Below are 21,710 nucleotides of genomic sequence, written 5' to 3' on the forward strand. Positions count from 1 at the left end.
GTGAAAGATGAGATGAGGAAGGGACCTGCCCATTTGAAAGGTGAATTACATTGCAAAGCCATGGGGAAGTGATGATTTTCATCCCAGCAGGCCTCTGGGCCTCAGGTTACTCCTCTAGAAAATGCGTGTGTTTAGGGGTGTCGTCTCAGTCAGCTCTGAGGTTCTTAAATTTTAATCAGGTTTTACCTGGTTCTCTCACTGAGTCCTTGGGATTTGAAAACAGTCTGCTTCATCTCGAATTAAATCTCAGAGCTGCAGGGAGAGGCTGGGGTGGGAGGCTGTGCAGAAAGAGGTGGCCCTGGCCCCAACCTTCCCAGCAGCCTCCCAGCAGCCAGGCGCCAATCACCCAGATTCAGAACACCACGTCTGGGCATTTAACTTAAAATATCCCATTGCATTTCCTAGGCAATACTAAATGGATAGCCCCTGAATGATTTGACTAAAAGAGGATATTCCTTGCCAGGTAGTTTCTCCTTAGGCCGAGCTCAGAGAACACTGAAATAAAGCAAGCGGGTGTTTTATCAACAGAGGAAGAAATCCATGGGGGGCCGGGGGACAGCCAACAAAAGCTGGGATGGGGTTCCCAGGCCCTGTTCCATGCACGCCATGGGCTCTGAGAGGAAGCAGTGCTACAATATAAGAAGGGGAGGAGGGTCAACAAATGATCCATGCAGTAGCCTTGGGAAATGTAGCCCCTCCCGCTACTGGAGGGGCTGGTGAAGGTTCACATCACAGATCACTCAATGATAGGTGAGCCTTCTTAAAGGCCCTTTTAGCACTGACATATTGATCAAATTATATATAACTACAACGCCATTAAATATTTATGCCCTCCGAGGAAGCCTGCTGAATTCTTTATGCAGGGAGGACTTGGTACAAGAAAGGCCCAGCCCCCTCAGCGTGACCCTGAGGATCTGTCTCCTCGGGGAGGGACAGGGATGCTGGCCTGGGCCAGCCTGTGAGGACACTCTGGGCACCAGCCCCTGTGCCCTCCACAGGCGGGTAAGGATGACAGTGAGGATCCAGGGCAGGGAGAAGGAAACGCACTCACTCTTCCCCAGCTAGGACCAACCAACGGCAAGGGACTCTGGGGTTGCTGAGGTTGGGACGACCCTTCTGCACACTTCCCTGAAAGGAATCCCACCTCCCCTTTTCTTCCAGGGGTCTACGGTGTAAGGGAACTGGGGATAGTGAGGCTGAGTGAGCATGCATCCAGGCAACCGAATCCCAGAAAGAGGTGGCAACATACAGTCTAGAGTCCTGTATTCCTAGCCCAGATCCACCCTACACTTGGGCCTCAGTTTCCACTGAATAAAGAAGGCCGATCTGAGTCCAGTGTAATAATCAGAGCTCTCAAAAATGAATTAGGTGCTGTGTGAGTGCCCTGCCCTTGGGAGCATTCCATGGAGACCCAACAGAGACTTGGAGGCAGGCACCACAGGGCCCATATGACAGCTCAAGTCCCTCTCGGCTTTGGGACTCTAAGAGTTTCATTCCTCAGACTCTCAGTTTCCATCTACCGGGCTTCCTGTTAACAAGATCCAATAATCTTTAAATATTTGTTCACTTTAATTTCTTGGTTCCCAAACACTAAACTCTGCTTGCCTCCCACCCCTACTTGTGAGGGGAGATGGCTCTCAAAGAGCTTGCTTGTACAGACAGAACAGGGAGTGCTTTTTCAGATTACACCTTCCCCCAACACTGCCCATTCATCCCAGGCACACCACCCCCACCCTTCCCTCTCTCCTTCTCCTCCTCCCTCCCCTCAGATAACCCCCTGCCCCCTCCCCCACCTTCCCAGACTCCATTGGCCAACTCCTGCCAGGAGGAAAAATTCTCAATTCATCCCTGTGGGGTTGCCATGGCAACCCCCAGCCACCTAATCCCCCTTGGAACATTATGCAAATCTCCCCTTGCCCCTCAACAGGCTGTAAAAGTCACATTACCCTTGCAGAGACAGCTCATTAAATTTTGGGGGTCTCCCCACATCAGGTCAGCACTACAAATGAAATGCTGGCTAGGATTTTTTAAGGGCATGGATTCTTTGGGAAACCCAAGTGGCATGAGGGAAGACTAAGGTGAGGGGAAGAGGAAAGACTGACTGTGGGCAGAGACAGAGCCCCATTCTATCTACCCACCATCTTATTCACAACCAAAGAGCATACCTCTTCCATAAATTAAAAGAAAAAGGGTTAGAGGGTCTTCTTTCTCCAAATAAGGAAGGCAGGAGTGATGGCATTTCTTAGGCTATGAAAATCAAGATCAGTCATTTAGAAACTTATTTTATATGATAAGCTCCTTCTCAAACTGACCTCCTCCCAAGTCACACCATTTGACCTCTCATTTTACAGATGAGGCAAATGAGGCCCAGAGTGGGCAAGAAGCTGTCACACAGGAAGACCACACAGGAAGACCAGGTGGTAAGCAGATCTCCCAGGTTAGAGCCAGACTTCTTCCCTCTATATCAAGGCCTCTCAACCAATAGTAATTGTTTCCCCAAGGGATTCTGGCAATGCCCAGAGACATTTCTGGATGTCACAAACTGGGGCACTGATAAAGATAACCAGTGGGAAGAGATTAGAAATGCTGTTAAACATCCTAAACACAGAGGACAACCTCACCACAAAAAAGTATCCAGCCCCAAATGTAAACAGCACCCAGGTTGGGAATCCCTGATCCACATGTGGCTGACACTCAGGTTTTATTGAATTCTTCAAGGGTTCATCTGGTTTCTTCCTAGCACTGGAATCAATGCCTATAGTACGGTGGTCTGGGGGTGGACACGGGGGAAGATCACAGGAGACCTCATCTTGATATGGTCTGTGGATAAAGATCACTGAGGTCCACGAGGGAAGCAGGCCTGGTTTCCAGTTCTGAACTGGCCGCTGGTCCGCTGTGCAACAATGAGCAAGTTACTCAACCTCTTTAACCGTCAGTGCTGCTATCTGATGCGTGGCGCCCACGGTGCCTATGCTGCAGGATTGTAGAGCCAACAAGTCACATATGGGAAAGGGCTCTGAGAAATCTTACAACACATGCAACACCAAGGATCTTGTCCTCTATGTCTGAGGTCTTCACAATTTGGAGACTCTGTTCCTTTGTGAGAATACCTTGCTTCGGCCTTTCCATGTGCCAGGTATTGTGCTAAGCAGGCTATATGCGTCCTTCGTGGCACTCCCTATAACTGTAACTATACAATTTATGAAGCCACCAGCCACCTGTGGCTAGCTAAATTTAATTAAAATTAAATGTCAAACTCAGTTCCTCAGTCACAGTAGCCATATTTCAAGTGCTTACGAGCCACATGTGGCTGGTGGCTGCCTTACTGAAGAGTGCAGACACACAGCATTTCCATCACTGAAGAAAGTTCTACTGGGCAGCACTGCCCCAACAGGCAGGTGTTATTATTATCTCCACTGCAAACTGAAGATCACAGAGGTCAGTCTGCTCAAAGTCACACACCAACAGGAATTGATCTGGGACTCAAACCCACATTTGTCTGACTCCCAAGTCAACCTCTTAGCCATAGAGACAAATCTCCCAGCTCCTGGTGCTCTACACGTAACTCTCCAGGATCACCTGGCAAGAACCTGTGATCTTCTGAGGGAGAAACGGAATTCACTGGGCAAGAAAAACCCCACCCATCACCCAGTAGGCCTGGAAAATGCCCAATGGGCATTCAGCGTCCCGGGAGTTTAAGAAGGGAGTTTGCCCAATATCCCTGGGCAAATGGATAGTGAGGAAGAGCTGGGTAGGGGTCTCTTGAGAAGGTAAAAAACTAGGTAAGAGAACAGTGAGAAAACCCAAGACGCAAAGAGAAAGGGGTATCTAGACACTTCTCAAGTTCCTGCAGGCCGGGCCTGTGGGTGCCACACACAAGGACTAGGTGACATGGAGGTTGAAACCAGGCCAACAGCAGAAAGACCCTGTGGGGGAGCGGCAGGTCTTTCGAGCTCTAAACCAGGCTGCTTCTCCCCCATTTCAAGTCTGGCTTCATGGAGATCCCCCGTTTCTCTGGGATAAAGTATGAGATCCCAGGAATTGAGGGATGGGAGACGGGAAATTCTTCCCGTCTTTCCCCAGGGCTTCTGCTGTTAGGCAAAGCAAAATAAGAACTGGACTTTAGCTTTCTTCACTGGAGATGGAGATCAGAGGAAGGGGCCTCCTTCTAGGAAAATAGGCAAGTAAGGGTTTAAGGATGAGCTAAAGACCTATTTTGACCAATCAGTACCAACAGGCTCACTTCCTCTATCTCCCCTGCTCCTCCTTCCTCTATCCCACCCAAACAGTTAGACCCTCATTCCAGACCATCTGGCATCACCTGCTGCTTCTGAGCCCTCTGAGTGTCCTACTTTTCCCTGGACAGAGGCCAGGAAGGTTAATAGAAGTTCTTGTACCCCACCCCCACCAGAGAGCTAGAACAGACTCCCATCCCTTGTCCACTAGTCCGCACTGAACTGCCTTCCTCTTCTAATTTTCCCCAGCAGAAATCGCAAAGCATCACTGGTTCCAAAGGATGCCCCTGCCAGTATTATCAGAATTAATCAGTTTCAGATCCAAACTCAGCAAAGACCTGTTGAGGGCTAGCCCAAGGGAAAGATTTGGGGAGTGGGTGAAGAGTCGCCTCCTCCAAACTTTTGGTCATATAGCTGGCTGGGTGATGTAGGAGTCCAAACCTCAAGTCTTCATGGCTGACCAGGAAGGGAGAGCCCTCTCCTATACCCAAATTGCATATGGTACTCAGTGCTAAAACACTAGTGGGAAGAGCTCTTCTGCATTTGAGTCTCCATTTGAAGAAAGGATCAGCCTTCAGTGCGAACAAAAAAGCAACTTCTATTGGCCTGCGGTAGTTTTCATTCAAAATTAACAAACAAAAATAGCAGTAGAAGAGCTGTGAACAATAGTCAGACTTAAAAGCCTCATGAGATCAGGCCACACACAACACTTGGAACTCCATGCCCAAACAGACAAGGCCTGGCAAGCTGAGTTTACCAATTCACCCACTCAGCACTTGTCTCTTCCCCATCTCCGCTTTGTCATCTCTCCCTCCCAGTTATCTCTTCCCACCCCACCCTGCCTTCTTCCCCTTTTGCACTTAAACTGTCCATAGTGTGAGATGAAAAGAAAAAGATGCCTAAGATACATTAAAGACACTTTTAAATAAAGATTCATGACACCTTTACAACTCTTTCTATAATCACAACGTTTGCAGCCTACAGGCCTCTGTCAGAAAACTAATAAAGCTTCTGTCCTTCCCAAAGAGTCCATAACACTCTTCAGGGTAAGAGAGAACCCTGAGCTGGAATATTACCTTCCCTCCTCAAGTCCCCACAAAATGCACACTGTATATCCAGTATGGGCCAAGCACTGCTCAGGGTTCAGGGCCCTTAGTGAAAAATACAAAATGGTCCTGTCCCTCATGAAACTCACAGTCCTGTCACAGCACAGGCCTCACCTCCCCCACCCCAATTTGAGAACATAGCCCTCTAGTACCCAGGCCATCTTCACATTCCAAGCTTTCAGGGTATGCTCTGATGCTTTTATCCTATGTCTGTCTGTCCTGGACCCAAATACCCATTATTTTAGCTGCTAAGATGAAAATGTCAAATCTGCTTTGCAATCAAGTGCTACAGAAATTCTAAGGGGTTTCATTATAATCTATAATACCTGGAAGATCAAATTTTTCAAACAGTTTGTCCTCAGGAAAGTACTTCCCCTGGGATTGTTTGGTGGTGGCAGCAGCCAGAACACTGGATCCTATCATTCACACGGTGATGGAAGGAACCACCTAAGACACCAGCCAAGCCCATCCATGCTCCTACCCTTTACCAACAGCAGCCAGCCTGAGAGAGAACAGGACAACATGGACTCCAGGCCCTAACAGGGTTTCTCTGGCCTCTCAGGCCCCACAGATGGGAACTTGCTTCTCTCTTCTCCCTTCACAGGACACATTGGCAATGGGAGGCTTTGGTGACAGAGAGGCAAAGGAAACCTCTTCCAAAGGTCTGCATCTTCAAAGCAATAATGAAGTCGGCTGGTGTGAAGGGGAGAAAGGTATTTGTTCTCAGATAAAATCTTCGGGGTGGACTAGACGGGCCCCTTGGTTAACCCTCCAAGCCTGGTATGAACCTCTACTTAAGAATAGAAGTCCCTGTCCTACCCACCCTGTTGATTTCCAGATGGGCCTCTTGGGCCATCAACTCTGCAGTGAACAGCCTCCTAGAATCTAATTCCTTAGCAGTCCTGCCCTGACTCTCCAACAAGGTGACCCCTCTCCTCCAGCCCTCCCCCAGAAGGTGGCCTCTGCCTAAACATTCACAGTGACAGCTCCGCAGCCCACTGATTGTGCAACATCCTTAGCAAACAAAAGAATTCAAAATCAATGCTGATGTGAATTCAGACTCCCCCATTACCTCGAGAAACACAAGGTCCTAAGGACTCTCAGTAGGGCAAGGCTGACCCACAGTTTGCTGCCTGCAAAGGACGATGCTTCAAAACAACAAACCCACCAAATATTCCCCGCTTACATGGCGGCAGGACATTTCCCCCTTCCTTAAGTTTCTCCTTAACCCCAACTTGAAGGGAACAATTATTTTATAAAGAATTTTTTTAAACTATGTATTTTGAAAGAGAAGAGAAAGTCAAAAGAAGAAAGGAAAAAAAGGAAGAAAGTATCTTGGCTGTGCGTCTCAGAGAGCATTTGTTGAAAACAAGATATTGTCCCTTTAAGCATATAAAAACAAGGCCCTTGAGCACGCAGTTCTCACTCTGGTACACAATTATGGGTGCTTTCAGCTGTCTAGCACTACTTCAAGTGCTCTCTTAAACCAGACTGTCAATGGCATGTTGAAAGCTATTTTGCTGGCTGCTATCATTAATAGCAAAGTGGAGAGCTGGGCTGATGAGAATTAAATATGGGGGAGGGGGCGGGTCATAACCAGTCATTACAGAATTACCAATATGAGAAAGGAGACAATGCCACTTTGGGGAATAAAGTTCAAAGCAGCGCATTACGGTAGGAAAGCAGGCAGGGCAGGCCACAGACGGCCCAGAGCGGGCCCCCGCCCCCACCCCGCGGCAGATGGACTCAGGCCAGCCCTGGAGAGCCAGCCATGCAGGGATGGAGGGAGCCACGGAGTTGGGAGCCGCGACTGCAAGGGCAGAGGGGCCTTGGAGATCACTCTGCTGCAAAATGTCACCACCTCGCCTCACTTCCCAAGTGCAGTCCCCGCCCCACATCATTCCAAAGACGTGTGGCTTCCAGAACATATCTCACTGCCTTGCCACGAGCTGTTGCCACCCTGGAGGGGCCTCCGCTGCCGACTTCTGCCTCATAAACCCTCCCTTTAAGACTTGCCTCAAGGAAAGCCCTCAGTGAAGTCCGCTCTCACCCCACTCTCCCCTCCCAGGAAGAATAAGCTGTTCTGTGCTGGGTGCTCCTCCTGTGACACTCGGGCCACACTAGCACTTACCTCACTGCATTGCAATTACTTATTTAGACATCCGACTCCCCCGCAGAGGGAATGGTGTCTTATTCGGCTGTGTAACCAACCTCTGCCCACACCCAGCACATCCCAGGCCCCTAATAACCGCTTTGGGAATGAATCCAACCCCCTCATTTCACTGATGAAGAAACTGGATGCCGGGCCATAGGAGGAAGCCTGCAGAGCAGGCGGCCAGCCCACAGCTAAAATCCCCACTTCCTACTCAGAGTTCAGGGAATCGCAACTCTATTCTCAGATAACCTGAGGAAATTTTGAAGAAAAACCAAGATGTCTAGTGAGCACCTATTATATACTAAGTGCTATAGAGCCCTCAGCAGAGGGGCTTCTTTCGTACCTACAAAAATGAGATGAGGAATGAGTGCCAGATCACAGGGGAAAACACTGCCGAGGTTAGGTCTTTGTCACCTTTTTGCCCCTGGTGTCCCAGTATTTTGTACAATGAGATAGAAGGACTTTCTCCCACGGAGAAAGCAAAGGGAGATTTATTCCTTGAGGGACTCCTCCTTCAACAAAATAGAAACAAACAGCCTAGAGCCTTCCTCTGCAAGGTGGGAAGTAGGAGTTCAAGCAAAGGAAGAACGCTGCCGTCTGCTGTGGGCTCCTGGTCCAAAAGAGTTCAGAGAATGAGTCCTGAATTAGGAGCCAGGTTCCCACCCCTTGATTTGTAAAGTAAGGACAAGGGGTCATTTGCTCATCTCCCAGGGTCATTTCAATGACAAATGCACAAGAAGGAAAAGACCCCAAAAGCACTGAAACCGCCACTCTACCACTCCCACTGGCAACTAGAGAAAAGGGGTCCAAAGGCAGTCTTGAGGGGTTGGGCAGCCTCCCTCTAGCTAGACAGCATGCAGGGAGCTTGGAGCCCCCAGACCCCAAAGCTGAGCGAGGCAGGCACCCCCTCAGTGAGAGGACTCGTGATTACAGTCTGTTCCAGGGAAGATCAATATGGCAGGAAAAGTCAGGTGGATACCAGGGCATAGAACTCTGGCAAAAAAGAAAAAAAATTTTCACAGTTTAACTCAGATGCCACACAAATAGGCACTTCCCTAGTCTAAGGACATTTGACCCCTTCTACTTTGCAAGTGGTCCCACATTCCCCTACCAAGACAGGCTCAACTCCTTGGCAGAGTCTTTTGTAACCTCATCACCTGGTAGCTCCCTCTGGCCACCTGTACCTTGCACCTTCACCGTGGTCACAGAACTTCTGTGTGCCTCAAGATCTTCCAGCCGAGCCCCTTATCCTTTAGATGAGAAGATCCAGAGCGGGGAGGGGAGGGGAGTGACAAATGGGGATTTTCCATTTCCCACCTCAGCTCTGTGTTTATGGCACCCCATGGCTAGGGTAAAAAGTTCACAGGTTGTACCTCCCTTCTCTGTCAATGAATCTTTCCTCTGGGATTGCTAGTTATGCATTATGTATTATTATTACACACATCAAATCATTAGTTGTGCAAATAGCTGGCAATTCAAAACAGGACTGTGGACAATAAGGGTTCGGCGATATGATTATACAACCCGAAATGGGGCACTTTGGACTCTGGTGGGGCCAGGTTTGTAGTCTTAGCCTGTCTGGATAATAACGCAGAAAGAAGCAATAGTAATTAAAGACACAGAGTACATTAGAAAAGGAGCACTCTTCATTTCTTGAGTCTGACAGAAAAGAGTCCCGGGCTGGAAGGGAAGCAGCGGTAGCAGCTTTACCACTAACGTGGGACTGTATGACTGGATACATCAGCTTCCCTTCTCTGGGCCTCCGTTTCCTCATCTGTAACTTGAAAAGTTTGCATGAGAACCCAAAGGGCTCTTCCAGTTCCAAGATTCAAAAAGAAACTTACAGGAAAGGTTGTTCAGTTTACAGAAAAAAAGGTGACTGTATCGTGTTGGCACAACACTGCCCCAAAATCAAAATGGCTCAAGTCCACTTTCAAAACATCAGTGCTCACCAACAGTGGGTGAAAAGGCTGCCTGACCCAGCTTCTCAGAGCGTCAGTGCCTCAGATCCAACGCATGGCAGTCGCTCTGGGGCCCCTGGTTCTAAGCTGGCTTTGTTATTTGTGGCTGACACCGGAAAGCCTCTGCACAAACAAGATGGCAACTGATGAGCCAGTCAGTCATCACTGCCTCCCCAGCCTCTCTGAACCACCCTCGACATTTGGACGGAAAGCAGGGGGCTTGGTGGAGGTGGGTGACCTCTTGAAGTCCCGGGCCAGGCCTGTGATCCTGTAATCTTTGCTTTACCGTAATTAGGGAGGGAGGCAGAAGAGTAGGAGGAGAAACCATTTATTACTTCTCTGGGATTTTGACAGCTTGGAAAAAGAGAGAGACAGAGAAACAGCCAGAGAAGGAGCCAGCCACAGTGAGTTTAACCTCTCAGTAAAATAAAAATGGGCTGGACGCACCTCATCAGCTGCCCTCTGTCAATACCCGGGCCCATCTGGCAGGACTCGAGGTTCCCAGCTAATTGGCATTTCCCATAGAGCCAGCAAAGGAGAGTTTTTAAAAAAATATGTGGTGGTGATGGTGGAGTGCGTGTGAGCGTATGCGCACGCAGGCTGAGGACTGCCACACTTCCCAAGGTGCTAGCTCTGTAGATCATCTATTATATAAAAGTACAGACAGTCCGCACCCCCACCCCAGCTTAAAGATGAAGAATCCAGCCTGTTTGTTCCAGGCAGATGTAATCACACGAACAGTCAAGTCTAGAGGGCAGGACACTGCATGAATAATTCAAGCACTCCAGTCACTTGATTGTGTGTGCAGATAAAACACCAGTCAACCGCTAAACAGGTCAGCTGATAAACTTGTTTGCTCAGGCCTAACCACCATTCGCCAAATGCACCCAAGACCCACACTACAATTAGTGGCAGGGCTTTCTTCTCCAGAACCCTTGCAAACCTAGGGAGTGGCCAACTCCATTAGGTTAGGGTTGCATTTCATGGCACAGGTTTCTTCACCTCCTTGCCTCTTTGTTCCTCCACAGCCACAGGGTGATTTCACCCAACTCAGAGACTGCCATAAGCTTGAGAAGCCACTGCATTCAGAGCACACATGTTCAGGCTGGGAACTCAGGCTAGAGGGCAAAGGTGAGTGGCAAGCAAGGTAAAGTGCCCAGTGGGAAAGCCAGAGGGCTGGATTTGAGTCCCAGCTCTGACTTCCTGGCCTCCCTGAAGCCTCAGTTTCCTCACCTATAAAAAGGGGGCAAAGAATCCCTCTTTCCACCACCAGCAGTTGAGAGGATTAAATGAGACAACGTAGCCAAACCCCAGGCATTCTCCCCTTAAGAACCTTGTTTGGGGAATGGCCAGAAATCCCAGATGTACACAGCTGCTCTTTATATAAACCCCACCATCAAATGCGTTAAGATATTTAACTCTTCCTGCGTTCACAGCATCCCCAGGACTCACAGAACAGATGTGCTGCGAGCCAAGGTGGATTTCTTAGTGCCAAAGCACCATCCATTCACAGACATGCGGAACACCACCCATGCAGACCTCAACATGCAACGAGACATTACACCTTAATTACCAAGCTCTTACAATAACTGCTGCTATAAATTTTAAACCTGGGTGCAATTACCTTCTTTAAACACACCCAAGATACTAAGCGTTGAGAAAAAAAAAGAGGGGGGTAGACAAAGGGAGGAAGTGGCACCCTGCATACACCCCAAGGTCCTTGAAACACCTGGGACCCCAGTTCCATTTCAAGCATTCTTCCGGGACCTGGCCCGTTCCAGTCGCAGAACCTGTCTCGATTCTATTTTCCCGAGGAGAAATATCTTTACGTATAAAGCCCTGTCTGTTTATTATTTCTGTGTGTCAAGAAGTAAAAACATGGTAGCCTTCATATGCCTTCCTAAGGGACTAACTAATCCCTCAGGAAGCCACAAGTTGGCTTCCCACACATTGCTCAATAAACTCAGGCCCCTTTCTGGCTTCCCTTCACCCAACACTGAGGCTCCCTCCAGGTGGGGAAAGGAAACTACAGATCCCAAAGGCTCTACAGGAAGCCACTCAAGTGGGTAGGAATCTGCCCACTTTCCAGGGTCACCTGCCCTTCTCACCTGCCCTGGGTCCTGCCTCCTTAAAGAGCAAAATTGAAACCTTGTAAACGACTGTTAATTTACAGCAGAAAATCCATTCAAGTCACGGTCACCAAAGGCTAGAATGAGTCAACAGTCTTCTGAGATTTCATGAACACCAATTGTTAAAAAGAACAACCGGCCTGCCTGCTCCATTTATACGTGCCAAGTCAACTCTAATCGTTGGCCAAGCCAAATTATAGGCAGCCTTTCCTCAGAACACAAATACACAAACAGGCCTCTCCCACAGCCCAGCCTAGCACCGGGACTAGTTACTGATATGCACTGAGATAAAGGGTGTTTGTATTTGCTCGGTTTGAGGTATACTGTTATTAGAAGAGTGACAATACCAGGTAGTTTACATATCCATCAAACGACACCACACTAGCTAAACTGGTTTGACTTCAGGATTTCAAAGCTGAGCTCAACCCCCAGCCATCTCAAAAGTCCTGGCTAGGCTGCCCCTGGGCAAGTTACTTCACCCAGGAGCTTCAGCTTCCTTCTCTGTAAAATGGGAATTCGGCTGCCTTCAAATCAAGACAGAGATGAAAAAACCACCTTGTCAATGCAAGGCATTAAAGTTGTATTTCATTCTGGCTTTATATTTTTAAGCAGTTAGCAGCTTTATTCCCTTAAATTTCGACAGCTCAGCCTGGCTTTTAAGGCTCTTGAAGTTTAATCTTATCAACGCAGAACATCACATTTTTGCAAAAAGAAAAAAAAGAGAGAAAGAAAAAAAAATCCTCCTGTATTTCCTCTTGAGAATTTTACATTAAAACAGATAAAAGCAGCCAGCCACCTCTGGGCTTTCAGGAGTTTGTAAAGCAGATCCTGGAGGTACAACTTTCCCTTTGGTCCTTTATCCTCCACCAGGATCCAAGACCAGGACTAATTTCACAAGCTCGAATGCTAAAAGCTCAACGTGTCTAAAAAAAAAATCAGCAAAGCCTCAGACCCTGCATTTCAAGGACTTGATCCATTCACTCTTCAAGGAGAAGGGGGAGGAATAGAAGAACCAGGCTCATTTTCAAACAAGAGAGAACATAAGACGTCCACATATGTAAGTTTTTAAAAAATGAAATATATTTTTCAAAAGAGAAAAGCACTTACCTGCTTGTGCATTTCAATGTTCAAGCCATAGGACATCTCATAGTACTAAAAGTAAAAAGAATGGCTATTAACAGACAACACAGAAATCTGATCATTTTTGAAAATCAGTTTTTTCTTGGAAAGGTTTTGCCCAAGTCATACTTTTACAATACATTTGCTAAAGAAGTTTAAATCAAACCCCAGCTTACAGAGCGGTTTAAGAGCTGACAAGGGTGAGTGTTCCTCTCATCTCAACAGAACGTTATATATGTGGTAGTAAGGGGAGCTGGGTCCTCCCTCCCACAAGCACCACATGTGCCCTATATCCTGTTTATACAAGGTTCAGGTTCAACAGGGAATCGTGTGTACACTGGGACCCTCTTGTCCTCTGAGAGTTATTTAGCACTGTGTCGAAGGCCTCTTATGTGGAAAGCAGTGCAGGCAGCCGTGCCCTCTCACAAATGAAGATTAAAACTTGCTGAAACGGACACTGGGCAAAAGGAAGACAGTCTGCCTACTGCCCCAGCTGGACAAGATACCCAGCTGGGGGATCCCTGAGGAGGGGAGTGAAAGCAGAGGGCTTTATAAGGCCTCTCCACTCCTCACAACATCCTGGGGAAGGAGGGCTTCTGTCCCCCTCTGGCTAGATCCCAGCTGCAAAGCAGAAAAGTTTCTAAACACTCCCAGGAGGTCACTAAGAGAGATTTTTAGCAATCCTAATTTCACATGGGCTGGTCCAATCCTATCTTACTAGCCAAGATAGGGCAATGGCAATCGGCCCCTGGGCAACTTTCAAAACACAAATTAAAGGCACACAAAGATAGTACAGAAGTCGCCGGCCTGGAATCGGGGTTTCTCTTTCTGTCCCTCCCCTCACTCACCCTCCTCCAAGTGGCCCCGGCAATGGAAGCTGGGGAAGGGGAGGGCAAGACCAGATTATGCCCTCTACTAAGGCCGCCCTGCGGCTGGGCGGTGGTGGGGACCTGGCGCTCATCTCCCCAGATACACGCCGCGCCCCCGGCCGGGGTCGGCGCCCCCACTGCCCCCCAGGCCCACTGCCGCATCTCACCATCACATAATGGCGCTGCATCTCCGTCTTCTCGTTTGCCAGCTTGTCGTACTCCACTTTGAGGCTGCGAGGGCAGAAAAAGCCGGCTCAGGCCTGGCGCCTGGGCAGCCTCCTCTGAGGCCCCGACCCAAGGGCCTCGGGAGCCACTTTTCCACTTCCCTGACACCCTCCGGGGGCGCCCTCTTATCCCACAGCCAGGGGACGCGGGGGGATTTGGGTCCCCGCCGTGGGGAGGGGGATGTGAAACAATTCGAAACTTCCCGCGGCCCAGTCAGAGGACTTATCACGGCCGCAGGGGAGCAGGACCCTGACGCTGGCTCCCCACACCCAGAACCCGGAGTGAATCTGCTCGCCGCGACCTAGACCCTCATTCGGGGATCCCACAGGCGGCGCTGGGAGCCGGGCGGCTGCGGGCAATAAAGGGTTAAGGCGGCGCGCTCGGAAAGGGGAAACAAAAGGCGGAGGCCCGGGCTGCCCCGCCGCCCCTGGGTCAGGAGCCCCCTCCGTCCCCGCGGGGGATGGCAGGGGCCGCGCAGGGGCCGCCCCTCCCCGCCAGCCCCGGGGCGGCCCCCACCGGCCTTACCTGTGATACTGAGCTTGCAGGAACTGGAATTCGTCTTTGATCCTGTCACAAGACTCAGCCACCGTGAATTTAAATCCCGGCTGCCCGGGTTGATGGGGAGCCTGGAGCCCGCGAAGACAAGACAGGGGAGGGGGCAGGGGCATGAGACGGCTCTCAGAGCGGCCGCGGCCCCGGCCCCTCCCCGACGGCGCCCAACCAGAGAGGCCACCCTCAGCCCAGAACCTTCCCAGCAAGTTTCTCAGCTCTCCGACAGGGAGGAGGGGGGGCGCCCCATCTCTCCCAGTCGGCAGCGGGGCTCCCATGCCTTTCACCAAGGGCCTCCCTCTCCCCAGTAAGGCGGGGGCGGGAGACAAGCCGGGTGAGTTGGGAGACTTAAGAGCTGGGCCGGGGACCGCGTGAACAGCTCCCCCTGGAACACAGGCAGCCCCCCACGCCACTCGCGCGGAATTAACCTCCTCTCTCAACGGCGCCCCCCGGCCGCATCCCCTTTGTGTGAGAGCACACGCACAAACACACACCATAAAGGTAGCAACAAGCAAAATGGAGGTGCCAGATAAACTGCCTCGTTTACCCTGCCATGATAGATGCTTAAATAAACCGAGTTGCAATTACTCACCGGATGTCTGCCCTGCGGATACATGGCAGGGAGGGGTCGTGATTCCGAGAGCGTGGAAGCGCCGAGAGCCCGGGCCGGGGAGGTGCGGGGGAGGGGGGAGCCGAGCCCGAGCGGGGGGCGGCCGGGAAACCGAGAGCTCGCCCCCGGCCCCCCCAGCTCGTTCTCGCAGCGAAATCCCAGAGTCGGGCGCCCGCCCCAAGTGGAGACAAAGAGCCGCGGAGCAGGCGGCAAAGTCGTCGGCGGGCGCCGGGGCCGGGCGGCGGGCGCGGGCTTTGTGCGCCTAGGGCTCGGCGGGCAGCGGCCGGCCGCCCTCTCTGGGCTGCGTCGAGCGCGTCAGTGCCCGGGACTGCGCGGACATCGTCGGCACCCCGGCAGGTCCGGCGCGGGGTCCCGAGGCCGGGGGCCCCTCCTGGGGCGAGCTCGGGCCCCCTCTGGGTCAGTCAGCGCGTCGCGCCTGTAGGGGGGCGCGCCGGGGCAGCCCCAAGCATCCGAGACGCGCGGGTCCGATCCTAGAGGCTGCCGGGCCTGGGGCTTGCTGCGAGAAGAGGAAGGAGGCGGGCTACGAGGTGGTGGCTTGGGGCCGCAGGAGCGCCGGAGGGTGAGGGCGGGAGCCCGGCGCGGGCGCTTCGACGCCCCCCCTCGGAGAGGAGAGCCTGCTGTTCCGTCTGCTACTGACGCTGCCGCCGCCGCCGCCGCTGCTGCTGCAAGCCCTTCCCAGGGCCGGGGAGGAACTCCGGGCTCAGTAGGTGCAAATCAAACGCCCTGGCATCCTAACTCCAGCGGGTACGGGAAGCCTCCGCAAAGGGTTCTCGCTGCTCCCAGCTTGAGCGCCGCGTCCCCAGCGAGGAGCGCTCGGCGCCACCGCCGCTGCCGCCTTGGAGCGCACAAGCAGGAGAGCGCTGGAAGGGAGACGCAGCCCGAGACCGGGGAGCTCTGCGGCTTCCTTCCTTTCCCTCGGCCCGGCTCTCCTCTCCGCGCCCCGACAAACCCCCAAAACACACACACCCAACACACACACGCGCGCACACACACACACACCAAAAAAAAGTGCCCCGGACCTACGGATACCACACACAGACAGGCGAGGGGGACGAGCACGAGGTCTGAACTGCCGCGAGAGCAGTTCCAAATAGGGACTGAAAAGTAACAAAATAATGTGGCAGCTTCGTCCGGCGCTGGCCAATGGGAGCGCGGGGCCCCCACGTGGGGCTGCGGGACTCGGCCTACGACTGGGTGCCGCTGGGCGCGACGTCACAATGCCCTCTTGTGTCTAAAACTATGCATGAAAAGTAGCAATCAGGCCCTACCCGCTGGTGACTTTCGCATGGGAGTGAAAAACAGCGCTCCTCAGATCAGGAATTAACCGAAAGACATATAATAAATAGATATATATTATAGTCCTGGGCTGCTAGAGTTTTTTTCCTCCTCTTTTTTTTTTTCCCACGATCTACTAGCAAATAATTATTTGGCGGGAGGAGGAAAGAGGGAAGACAGAGGAATAACAACAAAAGAAAATAAGACAGGCTGTACAATCTTCAAAACCTGTGGCTGGTAGTAATGTATCAGTTTATTCTGCAGCGGCGGCGAACGATTCCTCCCTCTAATCTCATTAGGTCTGCAAAGCAGCCCAATTAGATACTATAAAACAAACAGAATCACTTTGTCACTTTAATGTTTTCACTTCAAAAGATTTAGGACTGATAAAATGGTGGCTCCTAAAGTTGCCTCCGACCTTTAAAAATTTGCTTGTAACTGAGGATGTCCCCTTTTCTTCACCCCTTCTTCTGCCCGCCTCCCCCCCATAGCCCCCAGCTCTCCTTTGTTCACTCGCCCTTCTTTTCAGAAAGCCAAATAAACATCTCCTTTGATGTGCGGCGGCTGCCTGCGAGGAGAAGTCTGAGGGACTCTGGCTTGGCGGGCAGCGCAGATGGAAGGGCCTGGCTGCCCCTGGACAACAGGCTCAGCCACGGCTGGCCCCATTCGGGGCGCCTTCCCGGTGGGGACAACTTCACCCTCGCCGTAGCCTCGCCGCTCGGGCTCCTCACTGCATCCCCAGGCTGAGGGGGTTGGAGAAGGGGTCGGGACCCTGCTCGGCCGAGGCCCGGGAACTCCGAGTTCCCACCTGGTTTGCTCAGCCTGCTCCCGGCAGCGTCACGGCGTTGGCGGAAGCCTGTAGGTGTCTAGGTCGCCAGCCTGGGCACCCCGGGGGGCGCGGACGCTCCCCCACTCGCGCCTCGCCCACCCCTGCCCCGCGCCCCCCGGACTCCCCGCTTGGTCGCACAGGCCACTCGACTCCCGGGCCAGCTTGCCCGCAAACCGATGGCCTCGCCCTCTCGCGCTCGGGGTTACGGCGGGGCAGACGAGCAAGCAGGGAGTGGCCCTCGAAGCGCGCACGGCCCGGTGGGCTGCCAAGGCGGGACCCCCGGGGCCCTCCCCGGCAAGTCCGCGAGCCCGCACGCACCCCGGGGCCCGCGGCGGGCGCGCGCGAGCCGACCGCGCGCCCCTGGATCTATATTCTCCCCTCATTAGGAGCCGGAGGTTAGCTTTTGCATCTTAATGAGGAGCTGAGAGCTAGCGGGCGCCCGGAGGCCGGAGCGCGGGGAGTTACACGTGAGCACCCGCCTCAGTACTGAACCTCCCCGCGCCCACTCCGGCCGCCAGCCCCGAACTGCGCTCCCTTCTTCATTTATTTATTCTCCTAAATAAAAACATAAATCGTGTTTCGGCGCGCACCGAAGACGGAGGAGAGAGAAGCACGGCTCGACAGATGCGAGCATCTGGCCGCAGCATTCATTAGACACAAAATGGCTCCTCTTTGGAGCTTCCTTTCCCCCTCCCCCTTCTCTGCCCTCCCCCTTACGTCACGGGTGGGCGCACCCGCTTCTTACCCGCCCCGCCCCTTTCTCGCTCCAGCCCCACGTGGGGGACGCCGACCACGCCTCCGAGCAAGGTGCGCGTCACCAATCACGGACCGCCGAAGGGGCTCTTCGTTGCTGATTGGCGGAGTTGCTGGGCCTTGTCAGTCCGCGGCCAGAGCTGTCAGTCAAAACCACGCGGGGTGGGGGAGCGCTGACAAATGCCGAGGCTTCTGAGCCTCCCGCTTGCAAATAGTGCTTGGAATGGCTGCTTAATTAGCTTTGAATGGCTTTTCCTTCCAGCTCAAACAATCTGTCACTACCATGTGGTATAAAGGAGCCATGCATAAAAAAGTAAGCAGAGGCTAAATATCAATTTGATTTTGTGTATCAAAGGAATATTTTATTTTTCTCCCTAGTAATGAAACGTATCAATTTAAATAATAAAAGGTAAAAACACACACACAAACAAAAAAAAAAAAAAAAAAAAAAAGAAGGAAAAGAAAAGAGGGAAAAAAAAGAAAGAAAAAGAAAACCCAAACTCTACGTTGTTGCGACTCCTGCGCACGCCTGAAACAGGTCACTTCTACAGCCCACGTTCTGGAGGAAGCCTGAAGACTCCCCGCTCCCCCCTTTAAACTTGCATTTAGTGTTTTGTTGTCGTCGTCCTCCAGAAGTCTAGAAGGAGTGGTGGAGGAGGGGTGGCCTGTAAAAGGGGACGTGGGGGCGGGGGATGGGGCGAACTTTAAAGAGAGCTCTTTGAAGCTGCCACTCAAAGTAGAGGGGGTTTTAAGACCCCGTAAACTGGGGGTCCTAGAGCAGGTCTCGATTTGGGAGCCGAGAGGAGAGGGGGCTGAGAGCGGGTGTGCGTCTCGCTTGAATTTATTAAACACAATGCCTTTAAGATGCCAGGGACGCGGCGCCTCGCCGGGCCTCCCTCTCAGTCTCCCTCTGAACTGGCTCCGACGGCGCCCGCCCGCAGGGGGCTGAGAAGCCCCGGGGCCCCCAGGTCGGGTCTTAGAGGACTGTGTACACACAGAAAACCACAGCAGCTCTGTCTCTGGCCCGGGTGTCCCTCCTGCCCCGATGTCCACGTCCCCGGTGACCACACAAGCCAGAGCGCTCCCGCACGGCAGACCCACGTCGAGTTCACCTGTGAGCCCCAGCGCCAGCGCCGAGCCCGGCACGCTGGAGGAGTTCGCGGCTGAGTGTCCCCGACGCGGTTTTGCAGAGCGCCGCCTCCTCCGCAGAGCCGGGCGGTAGAACCACTCTACGCAGTCAGGAAGAACAGCGCTTGAGTGCTCACTGGGTACAAGGCAGGGCACTGCTACCCAGGCAGCGCTCTCCTCTCCCTTACCTCACTCCCGAGGGAAGCGGTTTGGCTGGGGACCCCATTTTATAGAGCAAAAAAGAGAGGCTGAGAAAGCTCAGTCATTTGCCCCGAGCTGGGCAGAGGGTCAGGATTCGAATCCAGTTTAATGGTCAACCTCAGCGACCCCTTTGCTTGCGCAAGCTGGATACGTGAGAGTTTTTGCTGAAGAAAAGACATTCATTCATTCATTCATTCATTCATTCCCAGCCCTTACTGAGAGCCTGGTTTTAGGAGTACAGGCCTCTCCTGCCTGTAGCTCCCACTCACTCCTCACCCAGCATCGCTCCCCGCTCTCACCGGCTGCCTGAACCCTGAGCAGGAAGGGGGCAGGGAGGTAAGGAACCAGGCCAACATCCCTTTAAGCTTACCACCAATATCTCCCCTTCCCCCCCACCCCCCACATGCCACCCCACAAATTAGGAAAAACAAGGAGAAAAATGCATGTCTTTTATGCTGGAGAAAGAGAAAAGAAAATAAAAAACATGTATACAACACCCCGTCCAAAGGCTTGACAATTATTTTAAAGAAGGAGGGGAGTCGACAGAAAGAGTTCAAACGTCTCTGTCTCCAGTTCTAATTGGAAACGTTTCAACTGTTTATGTTACAAGAAGTGTCAGGGTCATTTGCTACCGGAGAGCTGACTTCTCATTGGCTGCTTAATTGAGTACCTCGGAGTCCACCCCACGTGGGAGAGGAATTCCTGGCACATTAAAAAAAAAAAAAAAAAAAAAAGTCACCCGGGTGAGACAGAAAGCCCGGCCTGGATTTACAGAGCAGCGGCTCCCCAGCCCCCAGCCCCTCATTTGGGGTGCAAGGTGGCTGGTGAGCGACTGTCTGCCAGTCCGAGGAGCCACTTCTCTGATTCTTTTAAAATATTCGTCAAACACTTTAGCTGAGTTAATATATGTTTTACCCCCTTTCTTAGGAATTAAAGGGTATGGCTCAGGCCAGCCACCAGGCTGTGGTCACCTATTTGAGGAACTGATCACAGTGCCATGTGTGGGGTTGCAAACCTTTCCATGTCATCCCTTCCACTGGCTTTGATTTTTGGAAGCCTCTTGTTGGAACTGCTCAGAGAGGACAGAAATCTCCCTCACCATGCCCCGCTCCCTCGGTTGATTCTATAAGGCTCCTCTGATTCTTGGGCTTTGTCTTCATCACTAGAGTAATTCTGTCCCCCCTACCCCACCCCTCCACTCACCAGACATTCCAGACCTTCCTCCACAAGCAAGGACCTCAACACAGAGCAAAAGGAAGGGAAATTTTTATTTATTTAACAAACTCTTACATAGTGCTCAAGCTGTGTGCAGTGCTATTCTAAGCACTTGACAAATATGAACACATTTAATACTCACACAAGAAATGAAGTGGGTGCCATGAGTATCACCCCCATTTTACAGATGGCGAAATGGATACACAGAGGTACAATGATGTGCCCAGGATCACGTCAGTGACCGATGGACCCAGGCATTTGGGCATCAGTGTTCCTGCCCTTAACTACTATGCCCTGCTGTATCTACAAGCTTGGCTTTCCTGAGAATGCAGGCCAGGGCTGCAAGAGGGACCACAGGAACCTGGAGGGCCCCAGAGGGTCCCAGAGGGAGCTCATCCTGCAGCCACCTCATCTCAGGGAAGGCAACAGAGGCTAGTAGAGGGAGAGAACTTTCCAGGGTCTCCCAACTCCATCTTACCATTCTCTGACTGATTCAAGTTATGTGACCTTGGGGTACTTATTTTATCTTGCTAAGCCTCCATTTCCTCATCTGTAAAGTGGAGATAACAATCCAGTACCTGAGAGAATTGTCCTGAGAATCAATGGAGATAATGCATGTGGTGTACTTAGTACAGAACCTGGCACATTAAGTGATCGATAACAGTTAGCTGTGGTGGCCATGATGATAACACACAACTATCTGGGTGATTCAACTCCTCCAATATTTTCTGTGTGCCTGGAGAGGCTAGGAAGCCCTGGTGGGAGCAAGCCAGGCAGCAGCCCTAACCTTATTCTGCATAGGCACAGCCACGCCCAGGTGGGAATACCCAGCTCCTCTCCTCTGGGCTCTCAAGAAGGCCCTCCTGAGGTCACTGGGCCTTCCTCTCCCTCTCTGGGAATCCCATGCTTTATCAGGGTCCTCAGATGACCTTGGGCATCCCTGCAGCCCAAGGACCCTTGGAGCGTGCAGGAGGCGGGAAGGAAGGAATGGGGAGGGGCAATTCAGAGCTAACCCTGGGGTGAGGTGGGAGAGGATAGAGGCAGAGAGAGATCTGTCGGCCACCACAGTGGAATTCATAGCATTTCTGAGAAGACAAGCCACAAGAAATAAGCCTATAAAGTATGAAGTAGGGAAGAACAGTTGTGAGAAGGACGGTTCTGGAAGGACTTCCTGGAAGGGTGGCGCTTGAGCTCAGCTCAAAAGGATGGACAGAAGTTGCGGTGGGCAGAGGGGGCAGGATGAATAAATATTTCTAACAAAACCCTTCCCTTCCCCCTTCCCCAGCACCTAGGTCGTTTCTGCTTCCTTGGGTCTTGTCTTAGTTTTGCC

At 52.0% G+C, this 21,710-nt stretch overlaps 1 protein-coding gene across 21 annotated transcripts in view; it reads right to left on the bottom strand.

The window, feature by feature from the left end:
• The window catches only part of TLE3 (TLE family member 3, transcriptional corepressor), a 50,288-nt gene extending 34,210 nt beyond the window's left edge, over nt 1-16,078 (bottom strand). For 17 of the 21 annotated variants that reach the window (XR_006699328.3, XR_012416270.1, XM_045395671.3 and 14 more), the window contains exons 1-4: nt 14,941-16,078; nt 14,325-14,425; nt 13,742-13,805; nt 12,694-12,738 (exon numbers count right to left, since the gene is read on the bottom strand). Coding sequence is in view for 19 of the 21 variants with exons in the window: in XM_045395671.3 (XP_045251606.1) it covers nt 12,694-12,738; nt 13,742-13,805; nt 14,325-14,425; nt 14,941-14,964 (234 nt within the window). In the remaining 2 variants the exon portion in view is untranslated. Of the gene's footprint in view, nt 1-12,693; nt 12,739-13,741; nt 13,806-14,324; nt 14,576-14,940 lie in introns of those variants that run through there. The other 4 variants (XM_045395675.3, XM_015453012.4, XM_015453013.4 and 1 more) reach the window with 2 other exon arrangements.
• Nucleotides 16,079-21,710: the final 5,632 nt, after the last annotated feature.

Source organism: Macaca fascicularis, chromosome 7, assembly GCF_037993035.2.
Source record: "Macaca fascicularis isolate 582-1 chromosome 7, T2T-MFA8v1.1".
Lineage (NCBI taxonomy): Eukaryota > Metazoa > Chordata > Mammalia > Primates > Cercopithecidae > Macaca > Macaca fascicularis.